This window comes from Sciurus vulgaris (genome assembly GCF_902686455.1).
Source record: "Sciurus vulgaris genome assembly, chromosome: 11".
Taxonomy (NCBI): domain Eukaryota; kingdom Metazoa; phylum Chordata; class Mammalia; order Rodentia; family Sciuridae; genus Sciurus; species Sciurus vulgaris.
In genome coordinates, this window is record NC_136472.1 from 107,321,341 (window position 1) to 107,335,021 (window position 13,681).

The following is a 13,681-nucleotide window of genomic DNA, read 5'->3' on the forward strand; positions in this document are numbered from 1 at the left end:
TATCCATTTCCTATTGAAGACTGGTGAGAAGTAACAGAAAATAGCAGAAAGAACATGGCTTTAGAGTCAAACCCAAATGTTAACCCTAAATCTGATACTTACTAGCTCCATGACTTTCATAATGATCAACAACAGAAGAAATATGATATGATGATAATAATGCCAATTATAGAGCACTTTCAACTTGCCAACCGAACAGATGTTGGTCTAACTCCCAAAACCACTCTCACAAATTGATTTAGTGAGATGATGAGTAGTTAAGGGAAAAGGAACTGACAATGTGGAAAATATGTAAATATATATACAAATATATACATCCAAATTCTACTGCCTCTTCAGCCATAGAGCATCTGAAGTACAAGATGCTATTTTATTTGTTGTCTTATTCATCACTCCAGACCAAAATACTGAACAACTCCAAGGTCACTGGTCATATTACAGTCTAAAAGTTAAAATGGTAAGAGTCACAGATTATCTTTAGGGTAAACCAACGAGTCACAAAGAAAATGGTTTTACAAAACAAAACACAGTCCACAAAGGACAACTAGTTGCAGGTTGTTCTTTTCCCTCTTTCTTTTTTTCTTGCAGTACTGGGGATTAAACCCAGGTCCTTGGGCATGCCAGGAAAGCACTCTACCACTGAGCTACACCTCTAGTCCAAGTTATTGTTTCTCTTTCACACTAATGAAGGATTATACTATAGAAATGAATTTACTAAACTATCGAGGTATAACATGTAGCTGTTGTTGAATCTCCTTCCTAAACTGGGACTGCATTGATGCTACCTGCTGCCTGGTGAGGGCCTTATCACAGGTCTGGTAGGTTAATCTGTAACAGAGACTGACCTGCTCAGTCTTTGGATGCTGAAAACGACCAAGGAATTTTATGGATATAATTGTGTCTTGGGACACCGCTCGAGCCACAGTGTGAAACTCTAGTTCATCAAATCCTTTCTCCTCATCTAACCAAAAACTGATATCATGCACATAGCATGGTGGATACAGGGAATAGCTTTTAAAGGGTTCTATTTCTCCAGGGAGAAACTTTTTTGGGAAACGGTTATCAAAGGTCCACAATATTCTCCAATCAGATATTCCCCAAACAATCATGGCTAATAAGTCCAAGTTTATAGACACCAACACAAAACACTGGTCTTTGTGTGCAATGCTTGTAACAGATGTGATGACAGACCCAATTATCAGATCCTTGGCACAATCTGGAACAAAATTATGAGACTTCACATGAATCATATAATCGTTTCTATTTGGTTGAGGGACAAATTCCACTGAACTGCTCAGCGTTGACCCATCTGACAATGTCTGTGTCAGGAGACTATCTAGAATGCCCGTCAGGTTATTCAACAGTGATGGAAGACAGTTATCCTTCAGACTTTGATTAAACCCAAGGATTAATAAAGTCTCATGAAATGCTGGCATTGTGAAAGGCAAAATGTGACACTTCTGAAAAACAGGTCCACTGAGGATATACAGAGAACCTGGGAGGAAGTCTGGTGCTTGGATAATGGCCTGAACATGAACTAGAAGAGAAGATCTAAGCCAGACCTTGGCCTGTCCAGAGATTCCTTCATGAACTTCTTTACCATCTCTTCTAGGACTCTTGTGAAGGCTAAGTTCTGAAAATGACACAAGAAAGTCCTCCATTTCTTGTATTGTTTCACCATTCAAAGACTCAGAATCTGAATTATCTTCATGGAGATTAATCCAAAAGGAAGACAGCATGTCACAGTTCCAAGAGGGGAGAACACTGGAACCTTCCAGTGGCAGCAAAGGAAAGGAACACTTCAGTCTTTTAAAAGGGAAAGTTGTGCCCAATTCAACAATGAATTTCTCATTTAGGATTTGGATAGGATGACAAGAAGATGCTTCCAGGAAACCCCTGTTTAAACACACACAAAAAAACTTTTGTCACGTAAAATAATATTTATAATGTAGCTAGAATTAAAAGCATAAGAGGTTATACAGAAAACAATTATCCTTGCCTGGCGCAGTGACGCACGCCTGTAATCCCTGCGGCTGAGGCAAGAGAATCACAAGTTCAAAGTCAGCCTGAACAACTTAGCAAGCCCTAAATAACTCAGTGAGACTCTGTCTCTAAATAAAATATAAAAAAGGGCTGGGGATATGGTTCAGTGGTTCAGTGCCCCTGGCTTCAATCCCCAGTACAAAAAATAAATAAATAAATAAATAAATAAATAAATAAATAAATAAATAGAATTATCCTTAAGTTTACCCTGAAAGGAAGCAAAAAAAATGGTCTACCAAAAAGAGAGCTATCATAGAGATTTTTTTTTTTTTCTTTCAGTTCTGGCTATCAAACCCAGAGCCTCACAGATGCTAGGCAAATGCTTTGAAGCTGCACTGCTAACACAGGAGAGATAAACATGTATTCCAGAATTCTGGCAGTCACCAACCCTGTAATATGCCATAGTGACAAGTATTCACAGCACAACATCAACAGTTTATAAATCATCTATTCAAAATATGATTACCATCAAAATAATCAGGATACAAGTAGAGATGGAAGTGATTTCCAACAAAATAGTAAGTTACCTGTTCAACTTTCCTGCAAGTGCTTTTGGTTCTGAAAAGGAAAACCACTGGCCTCCCAGTTTTATTCTGAAGACTCTGGGTTGAGAACCTTCAAAGGGTAGGCTCCGGGTAAAGATATGGTTCAAAGCACCTTCTGTGTGAAAGGACTTGTCTTGACTCCTGGCAAAAAAGACATTAATATGAAATCTATCATTATTAAAGAAAGCAAGTCTTTATAATATTTCTAGAGACTGATTAAGGAAGATGGCAGGGGAAAATTTGTCTATGGTATTTTTTGTCATCAGTGAGAGATGAAAAAGGAGAAGGTCAAGGCCTATGTTATTACTTACCTATATCCAGTGCATTTATATCCTGGCACAGCCTCACAGCTAAAGGGAAGAACATCACTTAAAATGAGGCCTCCAAGAGCTGCCATGGCAACCACTTGCCAACTATTGTGCCATTCTCTCTGGGGTTTATCAGCAGGAGTTCCACCTTGTCCTCTACACAATGCCACGTGTACTTCTCCTTCCTCTGCAAGAACATCTACACAGCTTGTACAGCAAAAAAAAAAAAAAAAAAAACAAACCCAGGAATTTATCAGAAACAAGTAGAAATTACCATAAAGGGTAGTAATATACACACAGCTTAGCTGTGAAATAGTTAAAATCCAATCATACTTGCAAGATCTACTAAACCTCGAACATACAAGAAAAGTATAGCCAAATGCCTTAACACATTCACAACCTGCTTTGCATTTGTATTTGCTCATTAATATGTCACAGGAAGTTCAGTGTCTGCAGAGTTCCTATACATAATTCACTGCTTGGTTTGTTTCTCCCCATTTAGAAATGTTTTTCACTGCCTTCTGCCTATCAAAATTCTATACTTTGCTGGGTGTGATGGCACACACCTGTAATCCCAGCAATTTAGGAGGCTGAGGCAGGAGGATTCCAAGTTCAAGGCCAGCCTCAGAAACTCAGTGAAGCCCTAAGCAATTTAGTAAGACTCTATCTCAAATTTTAAAATAAAAAGGACTGAGCATATATTTCAATGGTAAGTGCCTCTGGGTTCAATTCCCAGTACCCAACTGGAAAAAAATCTATACTTCAAATACTAGTATGATTATAAACTCACAATAATTTTGTTAGGCAGTTACTATTAGTATCCTCAGTTTATAGATGAGGAAATATAAGTACCTAACGGAATAAGTAAGTTTTCCTACAATCGTCAACTGTTAAGTTGGGCCAGATTTGAATCAAACTGTTTGGTTCCCAAATCCATGCCCAGTCATCGAACTATACTGGTGCTCATTATTTTAAATTATTAAAAATAATCTTCCCTTTACACTACCAAAGCACGCTATTTCTACTTTTGTTTAGCATTCAAGGTTGTATGTCTGCTGCTTTGGATTCTTTCGGGGCTTTACATTCTTTCCAGACATGGTATTCGAGTGCACTGTTATGTACGTCTTAAACATATTACTAGTGAGGGCTCTCCTCACCTCTGGAAAAACTTGGCAAGTAGTTTCCTGTTCTTAGCTACTCCAGCTTTACGTCCACAGTGCGGAAAGTTGAAATAAATTCGATCAAACTTTCTGTCGTGTGGTTCAAAGGCATTTGCCAGTTGGGTACAGTCCACACCGAAACGTACCTCGGTACCTGGCAAAGAGTGTAGAGGCGCAAAATACACATAGGAAAATGTCTTAAGATGTGGAAAAGGCACATCAATGTTCATAGCTGCTCAATTCACAATAGCCAGACTATGGAACCAACCTAGATGCCCTTCAATTGATGAGTGGATAAAGAAACTGTGGTATATATACACAATGGAATATTACTCAGCCATAAAGAATGACAAAATTATGGCATTTGCAGGCAAATGGATGAAATTGGAGAATATCATGCTAAGTGAGATAATCCAATCTCAAAAAGCCAAAGGACGAATGATATCGCTAATAAGTGGAGGATGACACATAAAGGGGGGGAGGGAAGGGTTAATGTTAGGGTTAGAGTTAGGGTTAGGGAGGGGGGCAAGTATGGAGGAAGAAAGTACTGTATAGAGGGTAAAGAGGGGTGGGAGGGGTGGGGGGAAGGGAAAAAATAACAGAATGAATCAAACAACATTACTGTATGTAAATTTATGATTACACAAATGGTATGCCTTTACGCCATGTACAAACAGAGAAACAACATGTATCCCATTTGTTTACAATAAAAAAAAGATGTTAATCTCATCCAAATTGATTAATGGATTCAATTAAATTCCAATTAAGATCTCAGAAAAAAAAATAATGCTGATAAAACACCGAAAACATTCACATAATTTGACAAGTCGCATATATTCTTGAAAATTCCACAGATATGTCTGAAGAAATGTACCTCAACTAGTCCTGTAATAAACACCTAAGGCATAGGTCATGACTCTTTTGAAGACCAAGTCATAGGGAAAGAACTATATTAACTGTATTGGTTTCTTCTAATGATTTCCAGGGGAGCCTGCAGCCTTGTTACCATCTTTAGTCATTTGGTCTGTTTGCCCCAAAACAGTTTTTAGAAGCATTCACAGGAAATATCAAATGCACATGATTGAGATTATTCAAATTATGTTATGTGTATGTATAAAACCCACTGTTATATATAATTATAATGTATAAAAAAGAAAAACCGTATATCACCCAGGCTCCAAGAAATGACTTTGTGGCCAAATGACAGGTCAAACCATAATGTGGGGAAGGTGGTCAGGCCAGCTTGTGCTTAAAGGCATGTGACAGATCTGATGAGCTGTTTTGTCTTTTGGATTAAAAGATTCTTCATCTAAAGCGGGCAAATAGCTCAGCCTGTAGAGCACTTGCCGAGCGTGTGCACCGGCCTGGGTTCGTATCCCCAGCACCTCGGAAGAAAGCAAAACGTGAAAAGATTCTTCATCTAGAAGTTGGAAAATATCATGCTAAGTTAAATAGTCCAAGCCCAAAAAACCAAATGCCAAATGTTTTCTCTGATAAGTGCGTGACAATATATAAGGGGGTTGGGGAGGGAGAGAATAATGAAGGAACTTTGAATGGTGTAAAGGAAAAGGGGTGGGAGGGGGTGGGGGACAGAAAGATAGTAGAATTAGACAGTATTACCCTGTGTATATGTATGATTACATGAATGGTGAGAATCTACATTGTGTACAACCATAGAAATGAAAAGTTGTACCCCATTTGTGTACAATGAATCAAAATGCAGTCTGTAAAAATAAAAAAGATTTTAATAAAAAATACACTAAATTAAAAAAAAAAAAATGTGGAAAAGGGCGGGGGCGGTGGGGGAGAAACTTTCCGGCTGCTGTGCAAACCAGTCTAGGTCTAAGCACACAGCTGGCTTCCTGCGAAAATACCTACATCTGTCCAAAGCAATCCCCACGCCCCCACCCCTTCTACTGAGAAGCTCCTGAGGCTGGGCGGGGCTTCGCGGAGGGGTGGGTCCCGCTACCTCGCTCACGCAAGCGCTGCAGATTCTTCTGGGCCACCGGATCCCGGGCCAACTCCGCCGGATGCTGAATGCAGGTGGCCGTTAGGCTAGCGTTAGAATCCAGAGTCTCACTTAGAGCGGCGGCGAAGGAGAAATTCCCCTCTCCAACCAACAGGAGGCGCCGAGGGGCCATGGCCTTCACTGGTTCACCGCACGCGTTCTCGGTGGCGCTCGTCCTTACGTCACTTCCTTCGCAGGTTTCTGCCCGCCCCTTCTCCACCAGTCGCTGTTTGATGACGCATCCACAGCGTCCGGTTGTCTTGACAAACTTGCACTGCAACTACCAAGGAGGACAGTGACCATGGGTGAAAAGCAAGATATTCATCCCTCTGTGTTCTCACCTCATCTCTCGGGAAGGTCAAAACGCCTTTTAGTCTTTGGATTGCTTTGAGCGACTTCGTCACACCTACATGAGGTCACAAGCAGTCACAAGCGCAGAGGGTTGATACGAGTTCTGAGTGAAAAAAGCGGGGCGGGGCTGAAGCCAAGGAGAAATTGGTCTCCTGCACTGTTACTGACGCCGCTACTGTAACTGCCTTCAAGTTGTCCTAAATGGCTGCCTCCCATTTTCTCTGCTGCTCAGAATTTCACCAGGTGCTTCTCCAACCTTCTATTCATTAAGAAATATTGAGTACTTATTATGTACCAGGCTACTGTGAGGGCGGTTCTATGTGTGGGTGGACAAGATGTGCCTAGTGGAGAATACACACAGCAAAAGAGGCAACTCGGAAATCGCGAGGTGTGTGCTTGAGTGTAGTGATTCAGAGTTCTATGGAAGCACAGAAAAGAACCTTACCAAGTTTGGAAGCAAAATGTATAATTTTCCTGAAGTGAACCTGAGTTGAAAGCTAATGGGGGGAATGGGGTGAGACTTACCTGAGTCAAAAGCAGTGATGAGGCAGAGGCAACAATGTATGCAAAACCACGATGAAGAAACAGAATGGTTGCGTTTGGCTGGAAAAGCTGAGGTGAGAGTGGGTAACATGAGACTGAATTATTAAGCAGAGGCTAGATCATATAGAGTGGTTGTTGTAAGCCATTTTAACAGCCTGATTCTTATTCTGAAAACAGAAAGCCACTGAAAGATTTTAAATAGGAAAATGACACAATAAGACTTTTTTTTTTTTTTTAATCTGCTTTCCTGTGGAGAAAGGATTGGAGAGGAACAAAGTTGATAGCAAGGAAATCAAATAGCAGGCTACCACAGCAATGGAGACAAGGACCATTGGTGACCTGAATTGAAACTTGGCAGTGAAGATGGGGAGTAGTGAACTGACTCAAAACCCAGCAAGACTTAAGTGATTGGTTGAATACTGAAAGAAAAGTCAGTCAAAGATAAGCCCCAGGCTTCTTACTTAGACAGTGGTGGATGGTAGTCTCGTTCCAGCCCTAGGGACAGCATCACCTAGGTCTCCAGTCTGAGCATTAGGCCTATTGGACTATGTGGGACCTGCTGCTGTAGTATCATACTGTTTGGTGACATCATTGTATGCATCTGTCTTCACAAAGGCACTTGGTGTAAAGGCAGTGATCTGGGATGCCACCCTTTAATGCTACCTTACTTGCTTTTTCTCTGCCTGTCAAAAGGCAGGTGAGTTGTGACTCCCAATAATGGACATGTGGTGATAGTGATCTACATTCTTTTTCTTTTTTGCGTGGAAAACTGGGAAAGACCAGGTTTGCTAACATCTTCAGCAAACATGGAACAACCACATAAGGATTTCTGTAACTCTTTAATGACATTTTTGAAGAAGTCAGTCTCTTCAAACTCTTCTTCAGGGAAGGTATCACATTGTTCTTAAGTCAGGGGACTAATTTTTTAGAAAAAAAAAAAAAAGATTGCACTTTTTCTTCCTTATCAAAAAAATGAAATTCAGGTACTGATCATCTGGTATATACAAAGTACTATTGATTGGGAGGGCAGGCAGAGGGTACAATAATGAATAAAACAGATCCTATGCTCAAGGACCATTCAGTTCAGTAGGGGAGACAACAGATATACTTGAAGAACTCTAACATAATAGAAAGCTGTAAGTACAGTGAAAAGTAAAGATAAAGTTCTATGTGAGATGAAAGGAAAGAAGTTCAGGGAAGGTATCATTTGAGTGGTCCTAGAAGGAAGGAATTTATCATCAATTGATTATTGTGTTATCTAGTTATTCAGTTCTATTTTCTTCTCATGTTCTATCTGTAGCAATACCCTCAGTCCCTCAACTTCTACATCTTGAAATTACTAACACATTTAGTGAATTCTCCTTATATATTAGGAATAATAAAGGTTTCCTTTTTTTTCAAGGTGAGGGAATCATTTATATAGTCACCCATTATTGCTGATCGAGAGAACAGGTTCAGGGGTCCATGGACCTGGAGAGAAAGAATCATAACAACATTAATTTAATTTGGAAGAAAATCTCGAGTATTAGAAAGGTGGGCTTGTGTTATATCCTGCTATATAAAGCAGAAGGTAGGAAGGGATGACTTCTGTTCTCTAGTTTGTGCAATAAACTTTTCTATTGTCTTTTTTCAGAGAAAGAACCTCGTCTGTTTCCTCACCAACCCATGCTGTGGTAGCCTCATTAATGCAGATGGCCATGGCGAAGTGTGGACAGATTGGAATGATATGTCAAAATTTTTCCAGTATGGATGGAGATGTACCACTAATGAAAATTCCTATTCAAACCGTACCCTCATGGGTAATTGGAACCAAGAAAGATATGACCTAAGAAATATTGTGCAGCCTAAACCCTTGCCTTCCCAGGTAATATTTCTCTTTTGCTTCCTTCTGTTTGCAGAAGAAAATGCCAGTGGCCATTTGAGAGGCAGGAATCTAATAACTGCTCAGGTCTTTGTTCAGTAAAGTGATTGATTGGGGGAGGGAAGCAGTGTTCAGCTGGACCACCTATCCATCCAACTTTACTATCAAGTGCAATATTATGTGTAAGTACAGATGAACAGTATACTTTTCCTCATTTCTGTTTGGACTTCATCTGTTAATCTATCTGGAGTTGACTTTTATTTGAATCTCACCCTTAAATATCACCTAAACATACAAAGGATATGAAAGTTAGTAGGATGGAGACTAACAACATACAGGCCTCTAGGCTATCTCAAATAAGACAGAGCCCATAAGAATTCATATCATATTATCCTTTATTTTCTGATATTAGTTATAGACTCGTAATTTTTAATCTAAGAATTTTTTCTTTCCAGTTTGGACACTACTTTGAAACAACATATGATACAAGCTACAACAGCAAAATACCATGTTCAACCCATAGTAGGTGGACTAGTTTTTTAATTCTTACATTCTCAGAACTGAACTCAGTATCTGGCACATAGAAGGAACTGAAATAAAAAGTAAACTAAATGGGTGAATAACTGAACACTTTCTCTCTTTTCTCAACTTTGACAGGTCTTGGTGTTCATTCTCTCAAATAAGCGTGAGTTCAGTTACTAAAACTCCTTGTTGACTGTTTCCATTTGTCTTTCCTTCCCTCAGGATTTAAGCGAGAGCCTCATTGGTTCCCAGGACATCAACCTGAACTGAATCCTCCTCAATACAAATGCACAGAGAAGTCAGTTTATATGACTGACTATTCAAAACCTCAAACCGATCATCACTCTCAGTGTGTATGGGATCCTAATGTTGACCAAGTTCAGGATCCAAGATGCTAAGAAAGAATCTTCATTTTTCCAGAATAGAATGTAAGAGGGAGCTCATTCTAAAACTCAGCTCACCCTAACACAGTTTCACTCTTTCATTAAATAAAACATAAGACAGAGAAAATATTCTTTTTTGTTTCAATCAAGATTTAAATGTCAAGTTAATTTGATCTATTCTTTGTTCTGTATCAGAGGTTTTGTAGAAGGCATTAAAAATAGCTGTTTCTCTGAAATTTATAACCACTTTACTCTTCTCTGCATTCTGTCAGTGGCAGAACTGCAAAACCTAGTATAACTTAGGTTTTTGCTAGATGTTTTCTCAGTATAAATCTGGTGGTAATAGTCATGTAAAGTAATTGTCCTGTGACTTTAATGAACAACACCTGTTGAGGACTATGAAAAGAACAAGAACTTTTTAAAATTTTTAGAAAGAATTTAAAACACGAACAAAAGTAGACAGAATAACCTAATGACCTCCATGTACTATTACATAGCATCAACAATTTAATGACTAATCTCATCTGTACCTACTTTCTCTTTCATTGAATTTATTTTGGAGCACATCTCAGAAATACAATTTCATCTATGATTTCAGTTTATATCTCAAAAAAAATATCAATTGTCAACTCCCCTCCAAAGATTACTAAGGAAACATATTGATCAAATAAATCTGAGCTTATTAACCCACTGGAGCAAGGAAGAACAGCAACTTGATGTAGAGTCTTGATGACAGTTCAAAAGGGAGGTGTTAGAGTAGGACACTGATTTAAGATGGATTTTGCAAAGCAGGGACTGATAGGGGCTAAGAAAAGGTTGTAAATAGTTTAGAATTGGTAAACCTAGGGAATCAACAGTCTATAATATGGTTAAACTTATCACTATTTCCTCTTTTTGTCTTCTGATTAAGGAGATAATACACTATCTATGGACTCCCATATACTGTATTATCTTCTTAAATAGGTGACAAGAAATATCTCTCATATATTACCTCCCAAACCTTAATTATTTTATATTCCATATATAGGTCTGAAATTTATGTTATATATGATGTTAGGCAGTGACTAAGTATCCAGTTGTCCTACCATAAGTTATTGAAAAGACCGTAATTTCACGGCTACTCTTCAAAACCATTTTGTTGTAAATCAGCAGTCTGTGTACATGTAGGTTTGTTTCTTGTTAGGCTATTTATTTCTATTGTTAGGCTAATTGTCATTACTTGTATTATCTTAGTACAATGCCTTACTTATCCCACTATCTTAATTACAGTAATTGTGTAAGTCTTAAGCCTTATAGATCAAATACTTTTTAAAAAGTTTTTGTTATTTTTAGTTATACATGACAGTACAATGTATTTTGACATATGCATACATGAAGTATAACCTCCCATTCTTTTGGTTATACATGATGTGGAGTTATATCATTGTGTATTCATATGTGAATATAGGAAAGTTATGTCTGATTCATTCTACTGTCTTTCCTATTCCTATCCCTCCTCCCTTCCCTTCATTCCCCTTTGTCTAATCCAGTGAACTTCTATTCCCCCCACCATGTGTTAGCATCTACATATCAGAGAGAACATTCAGCCTTTGGGTCTTTGGGATTGCCCTGTCTCACTTAGCATGATAGTCTCCAGTTCCGTCCCTTTACTGGCAAATACCATAATTTCATTGTTTATGGGTGGGTAATAGTCTATTATGTATATATACCACATGTTCTTTTTCCGTTCATCAGTTGAAGAGCTAGATCAAATACTTTTACTCTTTCTTTTTTAGAAAATTATTTTTTAGATGTTGATAGACCTTTATTTTTATTTATTTATATGCGGTGCTGAGAATCAAACGCATTGCCTCACATGAGCTAGGCAAGCACTTTACCACTGAGCCACAACCCCAGTCCCTACTCTTTTTTAAAAAATATTTTTAGTTTTAGATGGACTCAATAACTTTGTTTTATTTATTTATATTTTTATGTGGTGCTGAGGATCGAACCCCATACCTCACACATATTAGGCAAATGCTCTATACTGAACCACAATCACAGACCTTTTGCCCCTTCTTCAGATAATCTCTTGGCTATTTTTGACCCTTGGCATTTCCATATAGAATTTAGGATTAGCTTATTCCACAATAAGTCACTATTAGTATATTAACTAATATAGTTAATAGTAACTAAAAGCACATTGCATTGTTAGGTCAATTTTATAATTTGAGTTCTTGTCTCACTAGTGCTAATAATTTATATATGTGTTCTTGCAACATGAATATTGTTTTACAGGCACATATTTTATATGTTAGAAAATATATGTTTATATATTATATATCTTATTCTGTTCTCTATGAATCCAGAACATTTTTTAGTTGAGATAAAATATAACATAAAATCTACCATTTTAACTATTTTATGTATAATTAAGTGTCATTGAATATATTCACAATATCATTCATTTCACTATTATTCATTTCTAAAACTTGTTCATATTCCCATACTGAAACTATTTATTAAACAATAATTTTTCATCTTCCTTCCCCCACTCTTTCAGCTCTTTATAACCTCTATTTTACTTTCTATGAGTTTAGCCATTCTGAGTACCTCATTTAAGTGAAATTACATAGTACTTGTCCTTTAGTGTATGCTTATTTCACTTAGGATAATATTTTCAAGGTTCATCCATGTTGTATCATGAATTCTTTATTTTAGACCTAAAAATATTCCATTGCATGTCTGTACTTACAGTTTGCTTTTCCATTACCTGTTGATGAACACTTTGGTTTTCAACTTTCAAATTTGTGAATAATGCCATTGTGAACATTTGTATACAAGTATCTGAGTTCATTTTTCTCATTTCTTTTGGGCATATATCCAGAAGTAGAATTGCTGGATCATGTGATAATTCTATGTGTAATAGTTTGGAAATGCCAAAGTTTCCATGGCTTCTCTACCATTTTACATTCCCATCAACAATGCACAGGGCTCCAGGTTCTCCATATCATGAGAACACTTCTTACTATTTTTTTGTTTTTGTTTTGTCTTATAATAGTCATCTTAGTGGGTGTAGTGTCCAGTTTGATTTGCGTTTCCCTAATCAGCATTTTTTTCATGTGCTTATTGACTATTTATATATCTTATTTAGAGAGATGTTTATTTGGCCTGGGGATATGGCTCAGTTGGTAGAGTGCAAAGCCCTGGGTTCAAATACCCAGCACCACAAAAAAAAAAAGAAATGTTTATTCAAGTCCTTTGCCCATTTGTGAACCAGATTGTTTATTTGTTGTTGCATTGTGGGAGTTATATGTGTGTGTGTAGTGTATATATTCTGAATATTAATCTCTAATCAGATAAATGATTTGCAAATCTTTTCTCCCATACTGTAGATTGTTATTTCACTTTCTAGATAGTGTCCTTTGATGCACAAAAGTTTTAGCTGGGTGCACACTTGCTTGTAATTCTAGCAGCTTGGAAAGCTGAAACAGGAAGATCTCAAGTTCAAAGCCAGCCTCATCAATTTAACAAGACCCTAAGCAACTCAGTGAGTCTCTAAATAAAATACAAAAAAGGACTGGAGATGTGGTTCAGTGGTTGAGTGCCCCTGATTTAAAAAAAAAAAAAAAGTTTAAATTTTTATGAAGTCCAATTACCTACTTTTTTCTCTTGTTATCTGTGCTTTCAATATTGTTATCCAAGAAATCATTGCCAAATCCAGGGTCATGAAGCTTTCCCCTATGTTTTTTCTAAGAGTTTTATTGTCTTAACTCTTATGACAAGATTTTTGGTCTTTTTGGTGTAAATTTTTATATATGGTAAAAGGGAAGGATTCAGTTTCATTAATTTTGCATCTGGATATCCAGTTTTCTCAGCATCATTTGCTGAAAAAACTGTGCTTTTACATTGAATTTTTTTAGCACTCTTGTTGAAAATCATTTGACCATATATGCTAAGGTTTATTCCTTGACTCCC

General features: G+C 37.6%; 2 protein-coding genes across 5 annotated transcripts; one reads left to right on the forward strand and one right to left on the reverse strand.

The window, feature by feature from the left end:
- Positions 1 to 568: 568 nt before the first annotated feature.
- FDXACB1 (ferredoxin-fold anticodon binding domain containing 1) lies at positions 569 to 6,197 on the reverse strand (the record flags this gene model as incomplete). Its single annotated transcript, XM_079102073.1, has 5 exons — positions 569 to 1,896; positions 2,571 to 2,729; positions 2,900 to 3,103; positions 4,054 to 4,210; positions 6,026 to 6,197. 5 exons carry the CDS (start codon positions 6,195 to 6,197, stop codon positions 720 to 722), a joined length of 1,869 nt encoding a protein of 622 aa, XP_078958199.1. The 3' UTR covers positions 569 to 719.
- Positions 6,198 to 6,520: 323 nt separating this feature from the next.
- Positions 6,521 to 12,897, forward strand: CFAP68 (cilia and flagella associated protein 68). 4 transcript variants are annotated; one of them, XM_079102076.1, is made up of 4 exons: positions 6,521 to 6,658; positions 8,592 to 8,822; positions 9,275 to 9,341; positions 9,564 to 12,897. In XM_079102076.1, the coding sequence occupies exons 1-4, from the start codon at positions 6,617 to 6,619 to the stop codon at positions 9,737 to 9,739; spliced, it is 516 nt and encodes a 171-aa protein (XP_078958202.1). In that variant the 5' UTR covers positions 6,521 to 6,616; the 3' UTR covers positions 9,740 to 12,897. The 4 variants fall into 4 exon arrangements, with proteins under 4 accessions (XP_078958202.1, XP_078958203.1, XP_078958201.1 ...); XM_079102075.1 differs by lacking the exon at positions 6,521 to 6,658 and adding an exon at positions 6,703 to 7,032; XM_079102074.1 differs by lacking the exon at positions 6,521 to 6,658 and adding an exon at positions 7,737 to 7,848.
- Positions 12,898 to 13,681: the final 784 nt, after the last annotated feature.

What these genes read in the sequence shown, in the direction of transcription:
- CFAP68 (XM_079102074.1), top strand. Translation starts at nt 7,765, where the DNA reads ATGGAACAACCACATAAGGATTTCTGTAACTCTTTAATGACATTTTTG. An exon ending in CAAACTCTTCTTCAGGGAAG is followed by an intron (nt 7,849 to 8,591) that starts GTATCACATTGT and finishes GTCTTTTTTCAG; the next exon opens with AGAAAGAACCTCGTCTGTTT. An exon ending in AATACCATGTTCAACCCATA is followed by an intron (nt 9,342 to 9,563) that starts GTAGGTGGACTA and finishes TCCTTCCCTCAG; the next exon opens with GATTTAAGCGAGAGCCTCAT.